General features: G+C 55.0%; 1 protein-coding gene across 1 annotated transcript; it reads left to right on the forward strand.

Moving 5' to 3' along the window:
• Positions 1–363: 363 nt before the first annotated feature.
• On the forward strand, positions 364–12,395 carry CSUI_009735 (regulator of chromosome condensation repeat-containing protein; the record flags this gene model as incomplete). The annotated part of the gene is made up of 32 exons (XM_068069846.1): positions 364–977; positions 1,170–1,346; positions 1,721–1,867; positions 1,988–2,063; positions 2,304–2,380; positions 2,648–2,713; positions 3,053–3,139; positions 3,694–3,779; positions 4,108–4,701; positions 4,840–6,269; positions 6,372–6,471; positions 6,653–6,784; positions 7,080–7,153; positions 7,393–7,417; positions 7,604–7,666; positions 7,900–8,033; positions 8,220–8,308; positions 8,446–8,569; positions 8,832–8,894; positions 9,140–9,202; positions 9,310–9,351; positions 9,452–9,514; positions 9,718–9,766; positions 10,056–10,154; positions 10,254–10,403; positions 10,587–10,635; positions 10,830–10,927; positions 11,074–11,345; positions 11,492–11,560; positions 11,655–11,739; positions 11,861–11,935; positions 12,147–12,395. Exons 1-32 carry the CDS (start codon positions 878–880, stop codon positions 12,393–12,395), a joined length of 5,007 nt encoding a protein of 1,668 aa, XP_067918176.1. The 5' UTR covers positions 364–877.
• Between the last annotated feature and the right edge of the window lie 530 nt (positions 12,396–12,925).

The raw sequence follows: 12,925 nt of genomic DNA on the forward strand, positions 1-12,925 counted from the left end.
ACGGCACGGCATACAGGGCGGCGACGCAGAGTCGCAGCGAGGGCGTTACACTCCTACCTCAAGAACGATACAAATGTACGAAGGCTTAAAATAGACAAAACCAATCAAGAGTACAGAAACTAAAGACACACACTAGGTATCGATACGAGTAACATGCAGCAGGAGTTTACTGGTGCTGGTGTTGTCCAGGTTTCTCCCACGGAAAGGCTTCAGCAGAGGGTTTTAATGAGGCCTCCTGCAATGACTCGCAGGTAGGTACTCTTTCCCTCTGGTAGAAGTAGCACACCCTAAGACATGCATCGAAGACCACGAGCAAGCCGACCGCCGTCCCGCTAGCGACCCCCGACACTGAAGAGTGATGCAGAAGCTACGGGATGGTGAATAACTCGGTGTTCCACCTCTCGGTGAACAAGCCTAGAAAATTTGAAGAATTTTTCATTGAAATTAGATAAGACAAGAAATAAAATAGATAGCGGTGGTTTTCTCCTCAGGTCGAAAACCTTTCGGCTTATGTTTTTACGCTCCTTAGGTATAAATCGGGGGGAGGAAGGAACCAATCGTGGCAACGAACCGCACCCCCGGTAGAAGACCGTCATATGGTTACATCGTCAATGTGGAGATATACGGAATTTTTATCCTGTTCGGTTTTTGGACGTATATCTGAGAAGCATTGGTGATGTTTTACATGTGAAACCGGCAAAACTCCCCCGGGGTCGCGCCCTACAACATCCTTTCTCTCTCTCTCTCTGTGTCCGCCAGTTCCCCCTCAGCCGAGGTCCGACACACGAGAGGCATATGCCGGCTGATTGTACGAAGTCCGAGTTTCCCGGGTCTCCCGCGTGCTGCGAACGAGGAGCTCGGAGATCTCCAGAGGGAAATGACCACTTCGGAACCCGGGCGCGAAAAGGACTCTGCTGTCCTTACCCACCCTTGGGCACTCCCAGACAAACCGAGCTGCACTGTCAACTCCAGCGAATGTGAGTGCCATCGCCACAGCACGCTGGCAGTGCTTGACTTATGCTGAGGTGACAACTGTTGTGCCCAGGTGCAAGTCTTTTCTCACATTCACTTCACCAGGGCTTCCGAGACGTCCGACGCTTGCCTGCTTGAGCCATCGCATGCCTCGCTTCCCTGTGACGGCTTCTCGTGTTGTGACTCCCAATCCGCAGGCGAGAATGCTTCGACAAACTGTGTCTGTTTGTGGCGCGTTGAGGCCATCCGCCATCCGGATCAACAGGAGCAAACCGCGAGGCCTTCTGCGTCTCTATCGACACCTTTCAAGTTCTGTTCATACTTGGGCATCCTTTCCGTTGCCTGTGGAGAGTCCCTTGCCGCATTCATAGCAGGTCAGTTTGCTCAGGGAATGGCGACAGCCCAAGATCAGAAGGTAGTGGGGGGGCCAACCTCTCCTGTCCCACTGAGTCCGCTCAACCCGTGACAGCAAGAGCTGGTGATCCACTCACGATGCAGACTTGTCTCCGCGAACAAACAAAGGCTGCTTGTCTCGTATTCCGACGAGGTCACCCGACCTGCGGCTGTTGGCGTCGCCGTAGTAACCTCCCTGGTTCGTGTGCTTTGCCAGCTGTCGTCGCTGCGGTAGTGTCACGATTGTCAGAAAGTCGACGCAGAAAATGTGATGGGATCCGATTCTTTCGGAGTCTTCCCGGTTGAGAACAACAAAAACCTCAATGAGCCCTTCCGATGCTCTGAGTCCCTGCAGTCGATGGCAGGCTGTATTGCTGGGACTGGAGTTCAGCTGGCGGCGGAATTCACAGCAGCAGTCCCCAGCTGGTAGAGGGCGCTAATATCGATAAACTGGCGATCAAGCAGGTCTCCTGTGGATCAAGGCATCTCGCTTGCATTACAGGTAACCACGTGGCAATCCTCACCTTTGCTTGGGACACAGGCGGGGAGAATCTGACCCAAGTATCCTCGAGGTGGCGATTTCTGCTTAGTCCATGCTCTAACCGTGCTTGTTTTCTCTCAGAGAATGGCAGGCTCTTTACGTACGGCTTGAACGAGAGTGGCCAGAGAGGCTTGCCCTCAGACGATTTGCCTTTTGAGTGAGTTAAGAAAGGCGAGACGTCCCGTGTATGTATATCGGGCCACTGGCATGCTTGTATAATCTACATAGTTTGCTGGGCAATGCATTCTGAATTGCACACGCTAGAAGAGAACACGTACGGCTGCAGGGCCAGAGATGTTGCCGCCGGAGACGCGTCCCACCGGAGTACGGGGTCAGCTCTTACTTGAGAAAGGCGTGCGAACGCCGCTCTCTCGCCTTCGCTCTTTCGTCCTTGCAGCACCGCCACGGAGGTCTTATTGCCGTGTCCCGGCACGCAAGTCGCATGCGGCCCCCGGTATACTTTCGTTGTTACAGGTGGGTCAGTGGCGGAGCTTGTGTTACCGTGTGTTGGCAACGCATTTTAGACAGTGAGGTTGTCACGGAGCACGTTCGGCCGCGTCTTTCCGGTAGTACACCGAGTTTCCGTCTTTTCTGGGGCGTAAGGAGAGCGTGGGTGTCGTCGGCGGCGCCGAGGGGCTCTGTCGTAGACGCTGACGGCTTTCTTCCTCGTTTTGCGTCGCGGAGAGTGGCTCTGCCCGGGTCTGTATAGCCTCGCTCTGTGCGTGTGGTGTTTTGTTGCAGATGATGGTCGCTTGTATGGAATGGGTGACGGGAGCAATGGAGTACTAGGCAACGGATCCACAAAAAGTAGGCTAAATAAGCCAGCCCGGGGTCGCGAGCGCACAGTGGCTGCTGACTGTGCGTGCCGCGGTGCACGGCCCTTCACCCGGAGAGCCTCGATTTGTGGCCGCATAAGGTGTAGTGATTGCGGAGACAAAGTCTGTGGTGCTTGTAGCGGATTCTCATTCAGGAATGATCGCCCGCGGGCCCACACAGAGGAGGTCGAACTGAGTGAAACGTTCGTTCTTCGTTTGCTGTCCAGCCGGGCTGCGCGGGTTTGTGCTTCGAACCGGTTTTTGCTTGCCCGGATGTCGGGTCTCATTGTAGAATAGAAAAGCGTGGATCTTTTTTTTCGTCTATGCTCAGCGATGCGTATTCCCACGAGAGTAAACTTCCAAGACCGCCGGGTGTCCTTTGTGGCGGCTGGCGTCGCACACGCTTTAGCAGTTACAGGTACGAGGCGTCACAAGGCAATCCGCTTCCTGGATTCTTGCGTTGTTTAATCAGTCCGAGTTTTGCGACGAGGGCGAACACCCCGCCTCGTAGTCTCCAACAAGTCTGCTGAGCTCAAAACTAAGAAACAAAAAAGGATCGCATGGCTTTCCAGCCCGGAAGAAGACCGAATCCCGGAGTGTCCTGTCTGACGGAGTTTCTCGTGGCGTACGAAAGCCACTGTTCAACTCCCCGGGAAAAGGGGGGCGCGCAAGGAAAAGAGAAAAGTACTCCAGTATTCGAAATGCGTTGTATGCGGAAAAAATGCAGGCGTAAACACAGGCATCTCGGGGCTCCGCTGTAGTCGGCACACGCCTATGTGAAAGATCTACACATGCAATAAATACTACTTCATAAATTAAAATCTTATTGAAACGTCTACAGGCTAAGTATGTGTACGACACGATTTTGGGTACACTGCGTATCAGACAGGGGGCGCAGGGGATAACAAATATGAGCGTCGCGCGCATCTTCGTTGGTATCGGGAGTCGTGGTGGAACTTACTTGGCGTTCAGATCTTGGCAGCACCTACGCATGGGGACGAAATAACAACGGGCAGCTGGGACTTGGCCACAGGGACGATCGCTGGACACCACAAGTGGTAAGACCAGGACGAGTTTGTCGTACACCGCGCACAGCACAAAATGCGTGCTTCGTCCAGACTGTCTGTCTGGATGAAACTTTCTGCTCGTCCGAGCTCTTGGGCTTTCACGTGAGACTCGTCGGCGAGGTTACACGGGGTAGCCTAAAGTGAAAATAGCTGAAATTTTCACGTTATGACGAGCTTTGAGCCATCCAGTAAGCGTGCTTGCGGTGCTCATGTAATGCCTTCGGCAAGAAGGACCTTGGGGTGTGCTCCTGTTTCTCTATCGGCTTTCCGCCCGTCGTCAACTGTCCGCTCCTGGCTTGTGTTTCTTGTTTGTCGGTAGGTTTGTGAGCTGTCAGGTCACAAAACACTGTTCGTGGCTGCGCACGAAGCAAGCGTGGCGCTTACTAGAGACGAGAAGCTCTTCCTCTGGGGTTCCGGCTCTCTGACAGCCCCAGTGATGATATTCTCGAGGCGCTTCCGAGATGTTGCTCTGGGGGATGCGCTTTTCTGCTTAGTAGACGAAGCTGAGCGTACCAGCTTGTTGGTAGTATCTCTGTCCGACTTGCACGTCTCCAGTCTGCCGTCTCACACATCAACAACAGACGCCCTGCAAACCACGCAGCTTGCTGCTGCTCGGGGTGTCTTACTTGGAGTGGCCGCAGCGCGGAAAAGCGTAGAGAGCGGTTCACCACGCGACCGCGAAGCCGCCGGGGAGAACTGGCCGGATGGGCTGGCTCAAACGGATAGCGTCTTTCCCGAGCTTAGCCGGGTCCGCCCGGCGAGCGTTTCTCCGCCCAAATTGTTCAGGGGGGTTCTACGGCAGACCTCTGACGATGCCGCAGGAAGCGGGTTCGATGGAAACCGTAAACGCGTAACGTTCTCAGACAGGGTCACTTTAGTCTGCGTTGAAGAAGAAGGCGGGGACCACCGACAGGTACGTTACGGCCAACTGGTTTCTCCATTTCAGAGCTGCGCTGCCCGTAGGTGTGATACAATGACGCCTCGCACTCTGCAGAAGCTTCCACATGCCGGTGTGATGCGCCCCTGGCATTCTTGCGTTGCCCTGTGCCAGGCAGTGATGCCTCTCGTCAAGCATCCAGTCACCGTGGTTTCGTTGGCGCGCAAGACCTTCAGACGCTCATCTTCCGCGTCTCCGCCTCGAGTCGGGGTCCATTCTTCTAGCAGAGCCGGACAAAGCCGAGTCCGGGCAGGCTCGACAAGCCCTCGGGGCTCGCCCGATACCCCCAGTCAGCCGCCTAGGGGTTCCTCTCCTCGACAACAGATCCAGCCTTGCCTGCGAGCTACAGCTGCCGCTGTGCGCAAGTCAACGAAAGCTCAGCGTAAGCAGATGTCACAGTGTACGGGTTCCTTGCACAACAGCAGCGCGGGGAGCCTGGGAAACCAACGCGACAGTAGAGCATATACCAGTCTTGTCACGGAGAATGTCAGTGCCCGGGGGTCTGCGGAAAGAGGGAAGAACCAGTTGCATACTCCGTTTGTCCAGTTAGCGGACAAAAAAGCTGAAGAACTCGAGGAGACTTCTGCAGCAGCTCTGGTTTCCTCCGAGATTCAAAGTTTGGACAATAGCAAAGGTCACGTCCGTGCAGATGCTCACTGTGAAACATTGAGTCAGTTGCAGCCGTACAACGGCATGCCAAAGGGAGAAGATGCTCATTCCGGGATGGTCCCTGATACACAAAAGACAGAAGAGAGTGGGTGTCCAGGAGCCAGTGACCTCTCTTCCCCTTCAGCTCCTGAGACTAGCTGTGAGGTGACTGTAGGCCCACAACCGGTACGGTCACAGATGGCGAGCCCCCCGCCGCGTCCGGCTCATGCGCCGGGGACAGCGTCGGTAACTGCCATCTCGACGGCAGCTCGCGAGGCGAGCGTATCCCCTGCAGGGCTGTCCAGCTGTCCGAATGAGGTATCCCCGGACCTAGGAGCACAGTGGCCTGTTGCGTCGCACGTCTCCGCGCCTCAACCTTCGCCTCACGCAAGCGCGGACGCACACCCAGTGCCGTCAGTTGAAAACGAAGGCGGATCCGGTCAGCATTTTACTGGACCGGCAGCGGGGACTTCATCCGTTGCTGGACATCGGGACTTTCCGGGCTTGTTTCTACACCATGGCCAGTTTCGCAACCGTTGTGGACGAGGCGACCCCTCATCCGGTCTTGTCGAAGAGCGCCGAAGACCGTGCGGAGAATATCCTGTACCGGTTGCCTACCACGGTCAGCTGCCTTACCCGGAGCGTCAGTTCAGCAGTTTCTATGATGCTGCGTCGCGGCTCTCCAGACTGCCGGGTGAACCGGCTGGCCCGGCTGGGATTTCCTTGCCGGACGTTTCGATGCTTCCCGATGGCGGGAGCTGCATGCGTCTCTGGGAACTACAACAGGAACACGCCAGAACCCTGCTAGGCGGGATTGGGATTTCTCGGTTGTTCGATGTCTCGGACCTGGCAACCAAGCACAAAGAGTTTTTGGAGCTTCGGAGTGCACTGTCACTGTAAGCGATACGAACTGCCGTCTCCGAGTCAGAGTGGTCCAGTGCGGTTGATCGAGCGCTCAATAAGCGTCTTTGTGCGGGCCTTCCGCTGTTGTCGTTCAGCGCCCGCGAGGACATACTAGAGGCGGAGAAGGAGAAGGAAGGCCTCCGCAAAGAGCTGCGGGACACCAGGACTTCGCTAAAGGAGGCGAACGGAGCTCTGGTAAGGATCAACCCGGCTGAAAGGCTACTACGGGGGTCTCCGGGCATGCTCGTCGTAAACGCAGTTGTTGGCTCCGCTGTTGGACGTCAAGTGTGAAAGTTTCCGCGTGGGTCCCATCCTCCTGTTTCTGGTGCGAGAAGGAATGGCATCGCAGAACCGTTCGGCTTTGACGTGCTCACAGGAAAAGTCTTTGGACTACTGCGAAACACTAGACAAAACAGTCGCTGCCCTGAGAAAGAAGATCAAAAGTCTACAAGACGAGCTTGATGAAGAAGCTCAGCAGCACCATAAAGATCTCACTCAGGTTCTCCAGGTTAGTTCTTTTCTGTCATGCCGCTGCGGGCTTGCTGCGTGAAACCGCACGCACTGCAGCCGTGATGTCGCTGCCTCGCGTCTGCTCGTCCAGGCTGAGAACACGCAGCGGCTTCTAAAGCCGACAGATCACCAAGCTCGATGTCAGCCTGGACCAAGAAGCAGCTGAGGTCCGTCGGAAAAGGCAAAATGGCCTGTTACTTGAGCTTTGCACACGAAGGTTGGGGCTGAGGCGATCGAAGCTGCAAATGGGAATGCAGTTATTTGTCTGGACTGTGGCTGCGGTGTCGTCGCAGAAGCTTAAAAATGCGGAGCAAGAACGCGGTCAGATCGCTCTGTCTCTCGCTTCTGCAAACGCGTCAATACATAGGTGAGAAGTTCATGTGTAGGGTAGAAGAGAATCCTCGATTCGGGTAAAAGGGAGTAGGTCTAACTGGCAGGCGCGTCCTGTCGCAGGTTGTAGCATAGAGTTCAGTCTGCGGTAAACCTCCCCAGGAGACGACGGTTATCACACCTTCAGCCTACTCAAAAGCGTGCTGAATGTTTCAGTGACTGCTTACTTGCCTCGGCTACCTGCGTCACGCGCGGTTGCGTTTTTTACTCTTGCAGCCTTGAACTGCTGAAGGGAGAAGAGGTGAGGCAGTTGCTAGGGACGTCGGCTCCCTGAGAACGTATCAGACAGGTGATTGTTCACTGTTGCTGCCCTTTGCCCCTGCGTACGTATCCATAACCGGGGGATCCCTGATGGTGCGCCTGTTTTCCGAGAAAGAGAAAGGCAGATTAGCTAAGAGCCCCGTACCCATTCTGGTGCGATTTTCAGGAGAAACTGGAACGAGAGGCCGCAGCCCTGAAGCGCGAGTTACTGAAGCAGGCGGAACAACAGGTCAGCTGCGGCGGCCGGAGAAATGGGACTTGCGGTTGAGAAACCTTCATTCTTTGTCTGCGGTTGCACGGTAGATACAGATTCGGTGCTCACTCTGGCCCTCCCCCAGCACGTTTTCAGGACCAGTGCGGGCTTCCAGCTGGAGAAACAGGCACAGTTATGAGAAAGCCATAGCAAATGTGGGGACGTTGTACTTGTTTGAGTGGCTTCACTTGTTTCGTCCTTCGGATCAGGCACTACTGTCGAGGGAAGCTGAAGAGGCTATAAGCGAGTGGCGAGCATCCCATGAAAAGCTGCAGTTGGCATTGACAGAGGCTCAAAACAAGCACTCTGAAGAGACAGCGGTGCTCAAAAGAGAAGTGGATCGGTATGGTTGGATCCTCGGAGGCACACGCTTGACAAAACCACACTGAATTCCTGCGCCTAAGCCGTCTCCCTGCAGCAAGGAGGCAAGAGTGGGTTAGCGACCGTGAGAGTGCCCGAAGGGCGGACCTCCGCGGGGTCAAATGAATGGGTGCGCACGGGAATTCACTTGCGCAATGCTGTCCCACAGACTGACCGAACAACTTCGAGAAGCCGAGGAGGAAAAAGAGACTCTCCGAGAACAGAGAGACGGTGTGAGCGAGCTTACCTTGCAGTCTGGTAGGCCATGATTCGCGCCAGCTCTGGACGTCTTTCGATTCATAGTCTGTGTGCTCAGGAACAACCGAAGACAGCCTCAGCTACCAGCAAAGAGGGAGACCCGAGGTGCCTCGTTTGCGTGTGTCTTTGTTGCGCAGAGCGACAGCGGAGAGAAGCTGCTGAAGAGAGAGCTGACGAATTGGAGGCGGCTATGAATGAGCTCGCAGCGGATTTTGCAGCGAGCAAACGATCCGGCAACCGGTACAAACGCCAGCTCGACAGGTGCGCCTCTGCTTCGTCAGGCAGTACGAGGTGATTCTCACGGCCGCTCAACGTCTTTCAGCCTGCTGAAATCAGAGCACACAGCGGACTAGAGGGTTGGTTTCTCTTGGTACCTTCTTCCAGCCGGCCGCAGACTCAGCTGCGGTTCGGATGTCTGCTTGTCTTGTCGCGTATGAAAAGGAAGCAGCAGGCAGGCACTGGTATGAGCACTCCGTCCCAAAACTGGTCCAAGCTGGTATGTCCCGGCTAATGTTCTCTGTAGCGTGCAGGAAGAAAAGCTGAAATCTATTGAAGAAAACAAGGGCCTCCACGAGGAAATTGCCAGGTAAATTGTTCCGGCCGTTCGGGGTGTTCGTCCTCACTTACGTTCTGTCGAAGATCGCAGTACGCTACAGTTAGCAAGGAGCTTCCTGCCATGCAGAGGGTCGGACGGAGGACGGTCTTGCTCAGGAGTGCAGCATTCCATCATATGAGGGGACGGTGATTCTCATTCCGCGTGCGACCCTGTTTGGGGGGGCACTTAATCGGAGACGACAGAGTCGTTTCGAGTCTCGCATTGGCTTCACTCAGGATGAGAGACAATATCACCAGACAGGAAGCTGCTACGCAAGAGCTACAAGAGGAAGCAATCAAGTAAGAGTCTGCCTCCGGTGACTAGTCGAATTGGGGGTGCAAACTGGGCTTCTGTCTCACCAGTTTTCCGAGGAGGAAGTTCGGTTCTTGTGTCCTCGCTCTGTCAGGCTACGAGCTGCCCTGACCGCGGCCGAGACGGAGGATGCTCAGTAAGTGAAGCTGCAGCCCAGCACACGCTCGTACAAAGTCCAGCTCCGACTGGAGTGGCTGTCGACAGTTGCAGAGTCTCGTAAACTGTCGTGATTGCAGGCGACTGGAGTCCAACAAACGGCTTGAAATGCAAATCGCCGAGCTGTCCGGAGAGCTGTCACGGTGGGTAATTCGATGACGAGAATGCAGCAGAAAGTTTGTCCGCCGTGGAAGCGACCTCCTTAGAAACTCTGTTAGACAAGCGACAGCCGTCTCGGAGCGTACGCCCTTTTTCGATATGCTGTAGCGTTTCGTGTTAATTTCTCAGGAGGCGATGTCGCTGCTTTCAGTGTGTAGTTGCTTCCCTGTGCTATCGTTATGTGCAGGTTACAAGAAGAGAATGGTCATTTGGAAGACCAGCTTCACCTGCTAAAGGTCCTTTACGAGATGCAGCGAAGCGCTGAATTCCTTATCTGTTAAGATGATTCTTTTGTCGGCTGGCGTACTGTCGCACACAGCGACAGCGTCTTAAGCGTGGTGTGAGGCACTTACGTCAACCCGCAGGTGGCGTTCTTGGAGCCATACAGTGTCCGAGGTTGCTACGCGTCCGGCCCCATTGCAGTGGCTGGTGGTAGCTGCAGCGGGCACGTGACCGGTTGCCTGTAGTGTTAAGAGGAGGTACAAGACTGCAAAGCGGACGAGCTGTGTGTTGCTTCGCATGCAGCAAAAAGACTTGAGCGAAGGTGGATCTAAGGAGAAAACCGACGAAGCATGCGACGGTTCGATGACTCCGCTCAGATCACTTAGGGAACAAAATGGGAAGGTTAGCTTAAACACAAGCAGCAGCAGTGGATTCAAGGCGGCCGTTTGCCTACGCGAGGATGCACCAGGTCATCACTTGTCCGGTGCGCTATTTGTGCAGATGGCCATACAAATTGAAGAACTGCAAGCTGATCTCGCACGACACCAGGCTGCCTCCCGAGACCAGCAAGTTCTGCTTCACCAGCTTCAGACTGAGTTACAGTCCACCAAGCACCAGCATGCAATAGAAGTCAGCTGCATCAAAGAGCAGGTATGGACATCGCGTCGAGAGTGTTACGCAGTCGATGTTGGGCACTTCAAGCGGTTCCTCCTCTTTCGGTGCATTGCGCGAGGCCGGCAGGGAGACCGTACGTTTTTTCTTGCATGGCGGAAGGATCTCTGTAGTCACGGTTTGTTCACCATTCCAAGTGTCCGCATGTGGCATGTCACGCAGAAAACATCTTTAGAGAAAGCTCTCCACGCACAAGAGACCGAGAAGGCAGGTAAGCGGTCCCACTCCTACTCACCGAGGCATGCAGCTGCGACAGCCTCCCACTGTCCCTCCACTGTACCTCGTGTCATCCCTTCCTCCTACAGTCTGGATGATAGGAGTCAGCTAAGTGACCGCGAAGCCGATCCGACGACGACAGTGTACGACCGTCCTACGCTGCGCCATGCGACTTCTCTGTTCCATCAGAACTGCAAATCAAGTGGGACTCTGCGAAGGAGCACCTCAATGCCGTCGAAAAAGAGAACGGAGATGCCAAGATACACGAACGCGTTATTGCATCCGAGGTATGCAGCACATCGAACACGTTACTCATTGTCGCCAAGACTGAGGTGATGATCGTAAGGCCGGCTGGTAGTTCTTCGGACGCGCTGCTTGTGATAGCGCAACCTCCGTAAGCGTAGGTGTCGGATTAGTTTCAGTTGCTTCTCAGATTGACGAGCTTCTCCGAATTCTCCGCCGCCATTCAGCGCTACTGCTCCGTTCGGTAGTCCATGAGTCGTCCCATGGTACACCGGTCGAGGCCAGTGGGGACGCCCAGCCCAGAGCCTCCGCGGATAGGTTCTCGGAGCTGACGGTTTTCCTGGAGGCGACGAGCGGAAGCATTTCAAACTTGAGCGACGCCCACGAGGTTTGTAAAAGGTGGAATCTCTCCTCGGTGATCTCCGATATACTTCAGGAGCTGCGGGAACGGATCGATGACCTGTACGTGTGGACTCGCTCTCGCTGATGGGGTCTGAGCACATTGGGTTATTGAGCCTCAGCCGTATGCACGCGACCGCGGAACGATTTTGACCTGAAATCTCGAGGTGTGTGAACACGCGGCCGAGCGGCTGAGTACGTGCGTGCAGGACCCGGCGAGAAGATGATCTGAAAACTCAAGTAGCGGACTTAACCAGGGAACGTCGAGAGTACTTACGGTAGGCTCCATTCGTGTCGCGTTGTCAAAGTAAGGGGCGCGAGGGGCCCTGGGACTGACTCGTTGTGGAATGCGGGCTTTTTGACCGCGTGCAGGCAGATTGAAGACCTCAACGGGAAACTCCATAGAAGCCGGGAGGACGGGGAAAGAAATGACAATGAACTGCACGCTTCGGAGCAGGTGCGGCACGGCAGCCAGCAGCTCGAAACCGAGCTCGAGAGCGGCTGTAGTTTGCTCTACTGCTTCCGGCTAGTGATAACTGATAAGCCAGTCCAGTCTGTATGCGTGTCTACGTGCGCAGGATGGCAGCTGGCCGGCTACCTGCTTTTTAGAGCAGCAGAAATATTTCGAACTGGAGCTCGGCATTACTAAGCGGGTAAGCAACGTCTCCCCAGGTGTCCGTTCTGGACCCATAGCCATCATAGACCGATGGAGGAAGACCTCACACGGCTTACACCTCATGGCGAGCACTGACACAATCTCGGGTCCGAGTCAAGATTGCTGCCCTGAGGATGGCTGTCGTCGCAATTTCGAGCCGGCTCGTCATGCGCCTGAGCTATGGGAAGTCGGCGTTCTGTTGTTTACAGCAACTAACCGAATGCCGAACTGAAGTGCATCAACTGCGGACACGGAATAGTGCTCTTTTGTTGGACCTTGCTAAGCAAGAAGAGCGCATTGCGAAGCTAGTCAAGCAAAATGAGCGCCTAACTGCTGCCAGCCACTCGCAGTGTGGACCCTTTGTCCAGGACATCACGACGAGCACCACGAGCGCGTTCTGGTCCGATCAGCGCTCGAGTTCTGCTGAATTTCCAGTAAAGCAGAGCGTCTTAAAATGACACTGTTGTCCAGGTGTCTCTACTCGTGTTTAAGGAACTCTTGGAATCGGATATCTCCTCTGTAACTTTGGTTTCGGCTGCTGCTCGTGGTAGTAGCGTCCTGGTGGCTGGAAAAGCGCTACTGTACGAACAGACTTCCGGTGACACCGGTAAGGCTAGGGTTTGTCTTGTCAGCACAGTTTCCTGATGTTTCGCACTTACCGCCGGAGAAGCCCTCTCCTGATGTGTCCGCCTGCGGCCATTTCCTACGTCCACAGCTGCCGGATGGCAACGGCTTACATGCTGACAGCTGGCCGTAGTTGCTAGGTCTCTGGCAAGTGACACTCAAACTGTCTTCGTGCGCGTTCCTCTTCCTGGCCACTTTTTGAAGGAGGCGAGACCATGGAGAAGAGCCACGGTGCGCGGCTGCAGAAATCAGTCAACAGGGATTTTGGAGGGCCACACGTGGTGTCCGGCGAAACAGAGTTCACCAAAGCCAGTGCTGTCCAGTAGACCAAATTCGCCACTGAAGCTGTTAGAGCCTGGCTTTC

The sequence above is a fragment of the Cystoisospora suis genome (genome assembly GCF_002600585.1).
Source record: "Cystoisospora suis strain Wien I chromosome Unknown contig_5951, whole genome shotgun sequence".
Lineage (NCBI taxonomy): Eukaryota > Apicomplexa > Conoidasida > Eucoccidiorida > Sarcocystidae > Cystoisospora > Cystoisospora suis.